The sequence below is a fragment of the Notolepis coatsorum genome (genome assembly GCF_963971535.1).
Source record: "Notolepis coatsorum genome assembly, chromosome: 12".
NCBI classification, from domain to species: Eukaryota; Metazoa; Chordata; class Actinopteri; order Aulopiformes; family Paralepididae; genus Notolepis; species Notolepis coatsorum.
In genome coordinates this window covers 78,838,938-78,851,491 of record NC_140176.1, presented here as the reverse complement: position 1 = coordinate 78,851,491, position 12,554 = coordinate 78,838,938, and the positions used below count along the sequence as shown (strand labels likewise).

Sequence of the window (12,554 nt, the reverse complement as noted above, 5' to 3'; positions counted from 1 at the left end):
AGAGGGCTTCTGAATATGGTGATATTAATGTTTTTCCATATCGCCCAGTCCTACTCTCCTGTAAGCACAGTAGTTTGAAGGATAGAGTCGTATTAGTACCACTGCTGCGTCTGAAGTCGTTCACAGCGGGAAAACAGGTGTAACGTTACTCACCACCCACTCTCTCTTAGCAGTGCCTGTCTTCTTGGGGCGTACAGACCTTTGACCTTGACTCTGCCGTGGGCGTCCCAGCCTCGTCACAAACGACATCTGTTGACAAGAGAGACGGCACAGCTCGCTAATGTTCCCTCCTAACAGAGTGCTGGCAAGACGGACAGCCCGGAATCAGGATTTGGGATCCCACACTGCCATTCTACATTGTGATTCGGGGCTACAAGTAGTAAAGTAACGTTACTTTAGATTTAAGTTGTCCTGTCTGTCCCTGAACCGTCTTCATGTCAAGGAGGCCACACATTGTTACATGTCCCCATCTGTGAAGATATTTCCTGTTGGATTTGAGCCTTTCCCCAATAGCCCTTATACTGTCGTTGATGAGACATTAGTGGAGAAAGTGAAGCAGCCTATGATGAGAATAGCCACTTATCCCCCCCACACGATGAGAACCACTGTTGGTTTGATTGATTGAAAATTGTATTAACAGATTGCAGAATGGGTACAATACAGTACAGCTCAATACATTACACACAATTGTTAAGGGGATGCAGACCAGAGAAAGACTTTCGTCTTGTTTACATCAGGGTCCCCCATTTTCAATTCATCATAGTCAGATGTCAGATGTCGTTGTCCCTCCACAGAACACAGACAGGAGAGAGAAAGGGTAACAACATAGCGGTAGCAGCTATTCCGGGTAACAAACCGTTTTTTTTCAATGGACTTTCAATTGGTTTACGTCGTTAGCTATCATTGGCTGACTTTTAAAAGAACAGCTTACGTGTTAAAATCAAATTAAAAGTGGGCCGACTTACTCTATGCAGTGTCTATCCTATCCTCGGTTAACATTAGTAAATAATACGCTTGGTTTGCGTATTAATGATGAACCCACTTCTTGAAAGGACAGACGGCTGTTTGTTTGTGTGTCAGAATCTTCCTTTTCAAACCGCCGCGCGCCACTTCCTGTGTCGTCATTCAGTTGCCAAGGACGCGGTTTGACAAGAGAGGATCATGGGAACGTTATTATTATTATTGACGGGAGCGCTGCGCGACCACTAGATGGCACTGTCGGCGCACAAATGCCTGCATTACTGCAATTATGCTGAACTATTTGATAATGCCGCCGGTGTGGTGCCAAAAAAATCTTACCGCTTGCCATAATCTTACCGCACCCACCACGTTTGCGTTTTCCGTGTGTGTGTGTGTGTGTGTGTGTGTGTGTGTGTGTGTGTGTGTGTGTGTGTGTGTGTGTGCGCGCGTGTGTGTGTGCGCGTGCGTGCGCGTGTGTGTGTGCGCGTGCTCAAAGACACATAATGATACACGCAAAGCTGCTTCTAGTTAGTTACATTACATATACGTGTGTGCGTGTGTGTGTGTGTGCGCGCGTGTATGTGTGTGCCTGCGTGCGTGCGTGCGTGAGAGAGAGAAATAGTGGAGAGGACTCTCAGAGGAGCTACTGTAGTGAAACAGAGTTTTGGGCACCGGGCCGCCACACGGGGATCGGGCGTAAAGGGACCGATTACTGACAACAACTGGCTCGGCTCGGCTCGGCGGGGGAAGGCTCAGGGTTTTGGGTAATTGTCGCGCAAGCGCACGACTGGGAGGGACTGCAAGTTGGGATGGTGTTTCAAAGCACTCCCCACTCCACTCCCAGTCACCCTACATGGAATAGAGAAGGATTCATTCTATGGGGCAGTGGGCAAGAAACTGACATTTAGCAGCACGCCTCCAGGACCAGGACGCAACAGTATGCTATAATATGGGCTGCTATGTGTCCAGTTAGGCTGAACAACAACACATCTGGGTCTTGACTTGTGGCCAGTATCGTAAAGGTTTGAAAACGTTTAACTGTTTGTTTGCGCGCCTTGGCTTATTGGGCTATATACTGGTCGGTGGAGAAGCCGTGAGAACAGAAGTGCTGGTGCATTTTAAAAGGCAGTGCTGGTTTCGCATCTCTGGGGGAAAGTCATCCGAGGTGCATTTGGACATCATGGACAGCCTCTGTTCCCCACCGGAGGAGCTCCACTCCTCATCAGCCTCCTCCTGATATCGGATTTATTATCCGGCACTCCGAGGGGAATATACACCTAACACCTGGACTAACCTATACAGATTAGGAACAGTTTAAATCAATGTTGTTTGTCTGTATTTTAACGATATAATGGAGTAGTAGGTCGTTGGAAACTTTTTGGATATTTCCCTACACAACAACCACTTGGACACATTTGGATCTATTTCAATTACGCACGGGATTCTCCTAACAAATGACAGCGACAGAGCGGTTTGATTTGATCTCACTTATTAATCACATAATATATAATCCCCCATATTATCACACTGTCCCACTGCGCCGGGTAAACGTGGTTCGCGGCCCGGAGAGTGAGCGCGTCGCTATTCCCTTCAGTGCGCCTGCAGTGTGCCGCACCGGGCAGCCAGCAGCTCCACGATCATGTGGGGAGGAGGCGCTTTCCCGACGTCTGTCACCGTGATCGGGACCCTGCTCCTGCTCATCGTGGACGTGAGAGCCAGCGGGGAGTACTGTCACGGCTGGCACGACAACCAGGGCAGCTGGAAAGAGGGCTTCCAGTGCCCGGAGAAGATCGACAGCGAGGACGCGATCATCTGCTGCGGGAAGTGCGAGCTGCGCTACTGCTGCGCCATGTCCGAGGCGCGGCTGGACCAGGGGAGCTGCGACAACGACAAGCGCGCCCAGGACACCGGCAAGGAGGGCAAGGAGGACAAGGACACGGGCGCAGGTAATCATAATAATAATACCTTTCTGGAGTGTGGAGAGGACACTTCATTGTGCGTTCTTGGCACGAACATTAAACAATAGGCATGTTGCCAAAGTGGGGGACCCTGATGTAAACAAGACGAAAGTCTTTCTCTGGTCTGCATCCCCTTAACAATTGTATGTATTGAGCTGTACTGTATACTGTACCCATTCTGCAATCTGTTAATAAAGTTTTCAATCAATCAATCAATCAATCAATCAATCAGTGTCAAGACAATAGACCCAATACCTCATGTCCAAATTAATCTATATGAATCTATATGAATTGAAAATGGGGGACCCTGATGGAAACAAGACAAACGTCTTTCTCTGGTCTGCATCCCCTTAACAATTGTATGTATTGAGCCGTACTGTATTGTACCCATTCTGCAATCTGTTAAATAAAGTTTTCATTCATTCATTCATTCAAAAGTTTTAGGCAATACATTAAATGCAAAGTACTGGTGGCAAAGCCCTACGTTTCTCAATTTGATTTCATACGGATTTAGCTGAAATGGACTCATTCAAATAGTCTAATTGTAAGTGTCCAGTTTGCTGATGCTGATGCCCTTCTCAAAGACGCACATGTCTGATAGAGCTAATTACATGTACAATTGGACTTGTTGAAGACAATATTGCATTCAGACCAGGCCGTATTATTGATTGATTGATTGATTGATTGATTGATTGATTGATTGATTGATTGATTGATTGATTGATTGAAAACTTTATTAACAGGTTGCAGAATGGGTACAGTACAGCTCAATACATACAATTGATAAGGGGATGCAGACCAGAGAAAGACTTTTGTCTTGTTTACATCAGGGTCCCCCATTTTCAATTCATCATAACATGACAGTGACACACGACATACAGATAGACAGTACTGCTACATCTATACATTTATGACATACCAGATTTGCAAAATACAGTACTGTTTGTGATACAAAAATAGTCCAGAAAAAAGAGTATATATATGCTTTTATAGTTTGTATATAATAGACCAACTCCTCACAGCTTTAAGCTGCTCTCTGTCTCAGTTGGCAACGACAGCTGCAGCAGATGAGACAGGACACCCTAGAAAGCCTCAGTTAACTTTAACTGCCCGCCCGACTCACAAATGGCAAATTGTGCTGCGCGCCGTTATAAATAGCTGTGTTTGTTCTAGCTGTAACACACGCGCGCCGCAGGGATTGCACAGAGCAAGCTCAACTCGCACACACTGTCCCCACGAGGATCAAGTTTGGACTTGACCGGATCCCGGGCAGCGGATCGCGACGGCGCTGACAGCTCTGTTCATAAAAAACAAATCGAGTTATGTATCGTTTCCTTTGTGGATTCCCATAATCCCCCCCGCTCGCTGGTGTCTCCATGCTTTGGCGGGACTCTGACACTTGCCTGCAACGAGATCCCCATACCTGTTTGCACTTGGCCTCAGAAGGTCTATTTTTAATGTTACCCATGACCAAAGACCAAATTCACATAGCATATAAAAGCATAATGCTTTGCAACCCCCTCTCTGTGATATAGCAGACGTTTAGTAGGCAAGGCATATAGGTTATAAGTGAAGATTATAAACTTTCATTCAATATACATTTTAACCATATACAGTGTATTTGAAAATAGCCTAGCTCATATTTTCTCACTTTCTCAGCAGCCTATAAGTATACTAGCTGCATCGTATTTTGGTAGACAAACATTAGAAAAATCTGATTTAAAAAAGGAACATATCATATCATATCATGCTTTTCCGGAGGACATGCTTGTCTTTTTTTTTCTTACAAAATACTTTCCCCTAACCATAACAATCTTAGTCATTTGCTGAAACAACAACCATCCCTTATCACCCAGGAAGAGGTATACATTTCAATACAGTGGACAACCAGCCAAAATAACTTAAAGGAAGTAGGGGGGTTTCCTCCTTAGGACAAAAAAAGGAAGCCGTTTCTGTCGTGCAAAGGAGCCCGTTTGTGCACTTCATTCATTTTTCACCCAAATGGCAGCCTATTAATCATCAGGCAAAGATACACAAGAGTAATGCCTGTGAATAACAGACAGGGGATTATTAATGTGCTAGACGGTAAGAAACATGTGGTATTTAAGGAAACAGGAGAAACCCCCCGGGACAGAGCTGGGAGAGGAGAGAGACCAGCCGGCCACAACAAGAGCCTATGGAGGGGGGTTGATGTTACCAGAGCATGGCTGCCACAGCTCAGCCTTAGCGACAGGTGTGGACCAGTGACAGAGAACAATAGCAGAGGGGACGTAGCTCAGCAGCGGACGCTTTTCCGTAATTATTAAACTTTTATCAGTCATGCAGAAAGAGTGGAATATGAGATGGCGTATTGAGGTCTGGGGCCATACAGTAAGAGAGAGAGGGGGGGGGGGGGGGGGCACAGAGAAAGACTCTCTGGGACATTCCTGGGTTTTTGTAACTAGTATCCGTTGCCATAACAGTTCTTATTGAAATGGCTTCTGTTAAAACCTGTTTATGGGTTTAGCTGTAAGGTACATTAGCTTCTGAAGCCGACACCGCTGGCTTTTCACTGGGAAATGGGTCATGTTCTCAGGTTATTGATGTCACCATAGTAGCTTTACAGTAACGTCTCAGCCTCTTAACAGCACATGGACTTAAAGTCTTTTATCACCTGGACTTATTGTTGCCTCGTCCTAACTGAACTTGCACCTTTTCAACAGGGGCTGTACTGTAATCCTCAGACTTTGTGGTCAGTCCTCGTTGTGATGCTCCTTCTGAAATGTGTCTTTGGGGGCATATCTGTGTTTCAATAGAGCTGGGGGGAAAAGGAAGCCAGTTGTCATTGGTTTACTCTGTTACAGCCCTTAACACACTGGAAGACTGAGCTGGAGAACAGCTACACCCAGAGAACGATACATCATTCACAACAAGATCAGCTCTGATATAACATGTGCTTTATTGTACTCCAGTAGGGGGAGTGTGTGTGTGTGCGTTACTTTGTGTGTGTGTGTGTGTGTGTGTGTGTGTGTGTGTGTGTGTGTGTGTGTGTGTGTGTGTGTGTGTGTGTGTGTGTGTGTGTGTGTGTGTGTGTGTGTCTATGTGTCTATGTGTGTAGACAGCTGCTACTATACTTGTCAGGACCTCACAATGATAGAAAGATGATGAACAAAAAAATCTGTTGAAGTGAGGACATTTGAGCCGATCCTCACTTTAAAATGGGTAATTTTCAGAGGTCAGGGGCTGAGTTTAGGGTTAAAGTACAAATTTGGGTTAGGGATAGGTATGTAAACGTTTGGTTAGGGAATTCATGTAGTCAATAGAAATAGTTAATAGTCCTCGCAAGTATAGTAATAAAAAGGTGTGTGTGTGTGTGTGTTTTGAGTGAGTGACGTAACACCTCCATTGTGACCTCATCCCGCCTCACACCTTCTTGCTGCCAACAACGTGTCAAAAGTTACAGTTGGAAATTATAAAAAAAAAAAAAAAAAATTTAAAGGTGTCCACGAAATGGTATTAAAGAGGTACCTTGCCGATTTTCCACCTTAATTCTATGGTTCTGTTTCCATTCTATTGCAACGTGTTCTGTGTCTTGAGAAACCAGCCGCGTCGGCACCCAGAGGAGACCTCTAGCGAACTGCAGACACTATTGCCTCAACTATTTTCAACTGTAGTACATGTAGTACAAACTCGAGGAAAGTTGAAGAAATGGTTGAGGAAATAGTGTCTGCAATTCACTAGAGGTCTGCTCTCCTCTCGGTGACATCCCCCGGGGGAATTCTTCTCTAAGCACTACTACAAACACTACTTCCGGCTTGATCAGACGTCCCTACGAACATAATTGGCCGTGTTTGCAGGTGGGAAGCCAGTGGGGTATGAGTCCTGGTTGTGGCAATAGCGAGGGGGTCTGGGGGAGATAGTGAGGGGATCTGGGGGAGAGAGCGCAAACCTCTGTGCACATTACACCCTCCCAGTGAAACTCCTTGCTGTCAGGTGAAGAGACGCGACTGGCAACTCCACATGTATCAGAGGAGGCATATGGTAGTCTACACACCCCCCCGAGACCCATAGGGCAGCGCAACCATAGACATATATAAAGTAGATGACTCACCCGCGCTGCTGGCCAATGGAAACCGATGTTGCCACATGGCGGCCATCTTGCCACAGGCACCAGGCCCACTCATAAAATGAACGGCTATGGTACATGTACTATTGAAATAACCATAGCTTGCAAAATTTTCAACTGGTTTGGTTTGTTATAAACGTGAGAGATGTAGTTACCATACTTACTGCATACTTATAATGGACTTTCATATGAAAATAATTTCACCATGTCCATGGCCACGTTCATAACGTTTGTAATAAGCCAAACCGTTTATAAATCGGTTGAAAATTTAGCAAGCTAAGATTAAGAAGGATGTTGTCCATCATAAACTGAGACTGACCGTGATGTTGTCCTTCAGAAGCTGAGACTGACACTGATGTTGTCCTTCAGAAACTGAGACTGACACTGATGTTGTCCTTCAGAAACTGAGACTGACACTGATGTTGTCCTTCAGAAACTGAGACTGACACTGATGTTGTCCTTCAGAAGCTGAGACTGACACTGATGTTGTCCTTCAGAAGCTGAGACTGACCGTGATGTTGTCATGTCATGGCATTGTACAATAATGGGGCGAATTCACAAAGAATGGATTGCTTAACTGCATGTGATTTGCTCCGTCTTAAGGACTTATTCACTAAAGATATTGCATGAATGATATACTAGCGCAAACAGGCCCATACGGTGTGCAATTTGCTCCTGATATCTGTCAGATATCTGGTAAAATAGTAAAATACTGCCCATGCAACAGTATGCATGTCCTAGGTCTAGGACAATGGCAGGCAGAAAACAGAAGCGTCAATTCTCTGATCGCGAATTGGAAGTCCTGACGACGGGCCCGGAGGGATGTTTTAAAAAAAAATTACTTTTCATTTGTAGGCAGTGGGAGTGGTTGAGGTTAGGGTTAAGAGACACAACAACCTTCAAGGTGAAAACGATGATGAGTTGTGGCTTTGCAGCTTGGCCAAAGAATGACGACCCCAAATTAAAGGCAGATGTGATCTAGCATTGACCACGGGTCAGTGACCCGCTTTCTGCTCTTCACTTCATGGTCACTTTTAAGCCTCGGTCTGGGATTTTATGTCTACGTGGGGGTGTGTTCACAATACATCCTTGGAAGAGTTTAGTATGGAGAAAAGAAAATAAGCTATTTGGAACTTCCCTAACCCCTATCAGAGAATAGAGATCTTTTTTACATTACCAACACAAACAAAGCCTTTGAGAGAGCCACGAAATACTGTCCAGTGAATACAATTAAAAACCTGTTGCCTAGCGATAATCCTTGAACCCTATCAAGAGCTCAGTCAATTAACTACAGAATGAAAACATGTCTCGGTTGTTGTCATTTCTTATGTTTTGGCGGTGGGGCCACCCGTTTGATTGCATTTGGATCACGAATTGGGCCTGTAAAGGGGAATGCCAACATATGTTCAATTTCAAGAGCTCATGTTGTTCTTTGTGACCAAACGTTTATTGATTTTTCATAGGTGGAACCATTGTAGGCCAATGACTGCTGCCAACAATAATGTCATCAATTCAAAATAATTCACATAATCCTATTCCTGTACCCAGAGACAGTTCAGTCAGTATGTGTGAACACACACCACTCTCTCCTATAAAGCTTTATACAACGGCATGCAAATTTCTCTATTCTGATTGGCTGAAACAGTCAACTTACACGTGGGTATTTGTCATAACCCAACGCTCTTGGTCCCAGGACCCGCCCACAACCGCATTACTATCACTCCGCCATGCGAGTTTTTAAGAAGTGAAAGCAAGATGGCGGACAAGCCGGACAGTAACATTACGAAAGGATATGGTGATAAGGTCATAAAGACTAAATGAAAAACGATTCTGTCACGGCGAATGTCTTAGTTTCTTAAACAATGTTGGATGATGTAATTGATGGGTCATGAGTCATTGTGGAACAAAATAAAAATCGTGCGAATTTATTGATTGATTGATTAATTGCAAATTTGACTACTGTCCGCCTTGTTTCCAACTGGTTAAGTTTAGGCACTCTTTCGAAGTCGCTCTCTTTCGAAGTTGGTTACGGTTAGAGTTTGTCTTTAGAGCAGGGCGATAGACCACCAGCCCTGATTCCAAACTCTAACCTTAACCAACTTCGAAAGAGAGCAACTTCGAAAGAGTGCCTAAACTTAACCAGTTGGAAACAAGGCGGACAGTAATCAAATTTGCAATCAATCAATCAATCAATCAAGTCAATAATCCACGCTCACTTAAAACAGCACACCTCCCAGCTGCTTCTATAGAAAGTAGGTTTAAAAAATAAATAAAAAAAAAACTCTTATAGGGAAACCCTCCCCCTATATAGGGCAAAGAAAACATTTGGTAGCACTTTATAATAACACCCTGTTATAATACATTTATAAGGTATTTGTAGATAATGAACTAATCATGAACAAACCATTTATATACATTCATAAATGATTATTAAATCATTGCGGTATGTGATGATGACACGACACACAAGAGTAATAATTATTTGTATTTTCAGCATATGATAACTCAACTACCCTTTCACTGTGTGGCAGTGAAAAGGTTAACCGGCTGTTGTGTGGCAGTGAAAGGGTTAACCTGTGTATTGTCGCAGTGAAAGGGTTAACCGTTTGGTAGTGCAGCAGTGAAAGGGTTAACAGTTGACTGCTTCACAAAGTCAACCTCTTCTTGTTCAGTTTCTATGGAGCAACCCCAGATTTCACATCCAGGAACAACATGTAATGTTACATGTATTTATCCAGGGTGGCGTAGCAACGGCCTGCTTCACACAGTTCCACACGTCCCCACCTGGGAGCTGCCCAGCACGACCACAGTCTGACATCAATGGCCACTGAGTAGCTCCACTGGAGCAGGTTGGGGGTTCAGTGCCTTGCTCAAGGACGAGTCTTAAGGGAGGGGAGTTATTCATTCTCGTCTCCACACAGATCCCCCCTCCCCGGGCCGGGGAATTGAATCTGCAACCTTCTGATTACAAGCCCACTTCTCTAACCTTTAGGCCTAGTTACCCAGTGTTTATGTGTAACTCGGAGGGATATGAGGACTGTGTGTAACTAGGAGAGAGATGAGGACTGTGTGTAACTAGGAGAGATATGAGGATTGTGTGTAACTAGGAGGGATATGAGGACTGTGTTTATGTGTAACTAGGAGGGATATGAGGACTGTGTTTATGTGTAACTAGGAGGGATATGAGGACAGTGTTTATGTGTAACTAGGAGGGATATGAGGACTGTGTTTATGTGTAACTAGGAGAGATATGAGGATTGTGTGTAACTAGGAGGGATATGAGGACTGTGTTTATGTGTAACTAGGAGGGATATGAGGACTGTGTTTATGTGTAACTAGGAGGGATATGAGGACAGTGTTTATGTGTAACTAGGAGGGATATGGGGACTGTGTTTATGTGTAACTAGGAGGGATATGAGGACTGTGTTTATGTGTAACTAGGAGGGATATGAGGACTGTGTTTATGTGTAACTAGGAGGGATATGAGGACTGTGTTTATGTGTAACTAGGAGGGATATGAGGACAGTGTTTATGTGTAACTAGGAGGGATATGAGGACTGTGTGTAACTAGGAGAGAGATGAGGATTGTGTGTAACTAGGAGAGATATGATGATTGTGTGTAACTAGGAGGGATATGAGGACTGTGTTTATGTGTAACTAGGAGGGATATGAGGACTGTGTTTATGTGTAACTAGGAGGGATATGAGGACTGTGTTTATGTGTAACTAGGAGGGATATGAGGACTGTGTTTATGTGTAACTAGGAGGGATATGAGGACTGTGTTTATGTGTAACTAGGAGGAATATGAGGACTGTGTTTATGTGTAACTAGGAGGAATATTAGGACTGTGTTTATGTGTAACTAGAAGGACTTTGAGGACTGTGTTTATGTGTAACTAGGAGGGATATGAGGACTGTGTTTATGTGTAACTAGGAGGAATATGAGGACTGTGTTTGTGTGTAACTAGGATTTTATTTTATTTTATTTATGTAAAATTCCAATACAAAATAATCCAAAGGATGACATGAAAAGTGTGAACACTTAATTCCATCATGGTCCCAAAGATGTTTAAAAACAAACAGACAAACATGTAATCACTAAATAATCACCCACATTCACTATGTGCCAATGACCTACACCTGGGTACCACCAGTGGTCACCTACCTCCCATGGCTAAGCGCTAGTATAGTCTGTGAGCCATGTTTTGACCCTCCTTTTAAAAAGAGGTTGGCTAGCTATGCTCTTTATCTGTGACGGCAGCCTATTCCAATTTGCTGCTCCGCTGAACTTATTGGTGCACTTGCCCAGATTTGTTTTATACCTGGGCAGGAAGGAGGGCTATGAGGACTGTGTTTATGTGTAACTAGGAGGGCTATGAGGACTGTGTTTATGTGTAACTAGGAGGGCTATGAGGACTGTGTTTATGTGTAACTAGGAGGGCTATGAGGACTGTGTTTATGTGTAACTAGGAGAGATATATGAACTGTGTGTATGTGTAACTATATGAAGACTGTGTGTGTGTGTGTGTGTGTGTGTGTGTGTGTGTGTGTGTGTGTGTGTGTGTGTGTGTGTGACTGTGTGTGTGTGTGTGTGTGCGCGCGCGTGTGTGTGTGTGTGTGTGTGAAACTGACATGATGATGAGAACTGTATGTTTGTGTAACTACAGTAGGAGGAAAACGAGGACTAGGAGTGTGTAATGTGTTTGTGTGTGACTAGGAGGCGTGTAACTACGAGGGAGAAGACAAATTAAATTAGTCGCGTCTAAATTGCCAATAAAGTAATCTTCTAGAATCATGTGAGTGACCCTGTCACTGATCTGATGTGTTGTTGCAAAACACCAAGGCCTTCTATTAGGTCCAGTTAGCATTACAGAAATAAATAGACTTTAATCTAGTGGCCTGAATAAAGTCTTAAGTCTTAAAGCTGGCCGCAAACGGTACCGTCTGTGTTTTCAATACATTTCCCATAAACCTCTTTGCTCCGTTGCCTCTGTATGCTTTCTTCTTTGCAGAGCGACTTCTTGGTTTCTTGGGGGTCGAGGTGGCTGCATAATATTTGTTTTACATTGTTGCAAAGAATACCCTGCGTTTTGTGCGAGAAGAAACTATGGCGTCTTGTTAATTCCAGGCGTACGTCTGGTATCCCGAGACGGGGGACTACGCGTGTCTCACCAGACCCTTTGTGGCCAGAGCAGCGACGGTGAGTGCCGTGTTGAAGCACCGGTGCTCTCAATCTGCTCTGTACACGCTCCAGAACTTTAATATAGGGATGTCCGATATTATCGGGCGATATTGGCATTAAAATGTAATATCGGAAATTATCGGTATCAGTTTAAAAAAAAAATATATATATATATATTTCTTTTTTTTTTTACATTTATTTAACCTTTATTTACCCAGACAAGCAAATAAGAACAACTTCTTATTGTATTTATTGTCAAAAGTATGCATAATAATTCCACGACAAGAGATATGTAATGTTAATTACCTGAAATTATTCCGTTTTTTTTGGGGTGGAAACCCGGCATATAT

At 43.8% G+C, this 12,554-nt stretch overlaps 2 protein-coding genes across 2 annotated transcripts in view; one reads left to right on the top strand and one right to left on the bottom strand.

The window, feature by feature from the left end:
• The window catches only part of spice1 (spindle and centriole associated protein 1), a 46,970-nt gene extending 45,884 nt beyond the window's left edge, over positions 1-1,086 (bottom strand). The window contains exons 1-2 of the mRNA XM_084325905.1: positions 966-1,086; positions 154-249 (exon numbers count right to left, since the gene is read on the bottom strand). Coding sequence (XP_084182031.1) covers positions 154-249 — 96 coding nt within the window. The 5' untranslated portion in view covers positions 966-1,086. The remainder of the gene's footprint in view (positions 1-153; positions 250-965) is intronic.
• An 877-nt stretch (positions 1,087-1,963) lies between these two features.
• Positions 1,964-12,554, top strand: part of shisa2b (shisa family member 2b) — a 12,287-nt gene continuing 1,696 nt past the window's right edge. Inside the window, exon 1 of the mRNA XM_084326427.1 lies at positions 1,964-2,906. Within this exon, the coding sequence (XP_084182553.1) occupies positions 2,600-2,906 (307 nt within the window). The 5' untranslated portion in view covers positions 1,964-2,599. The remainder of the gene's footprint in view (positions 2,907-12,554) is intronic.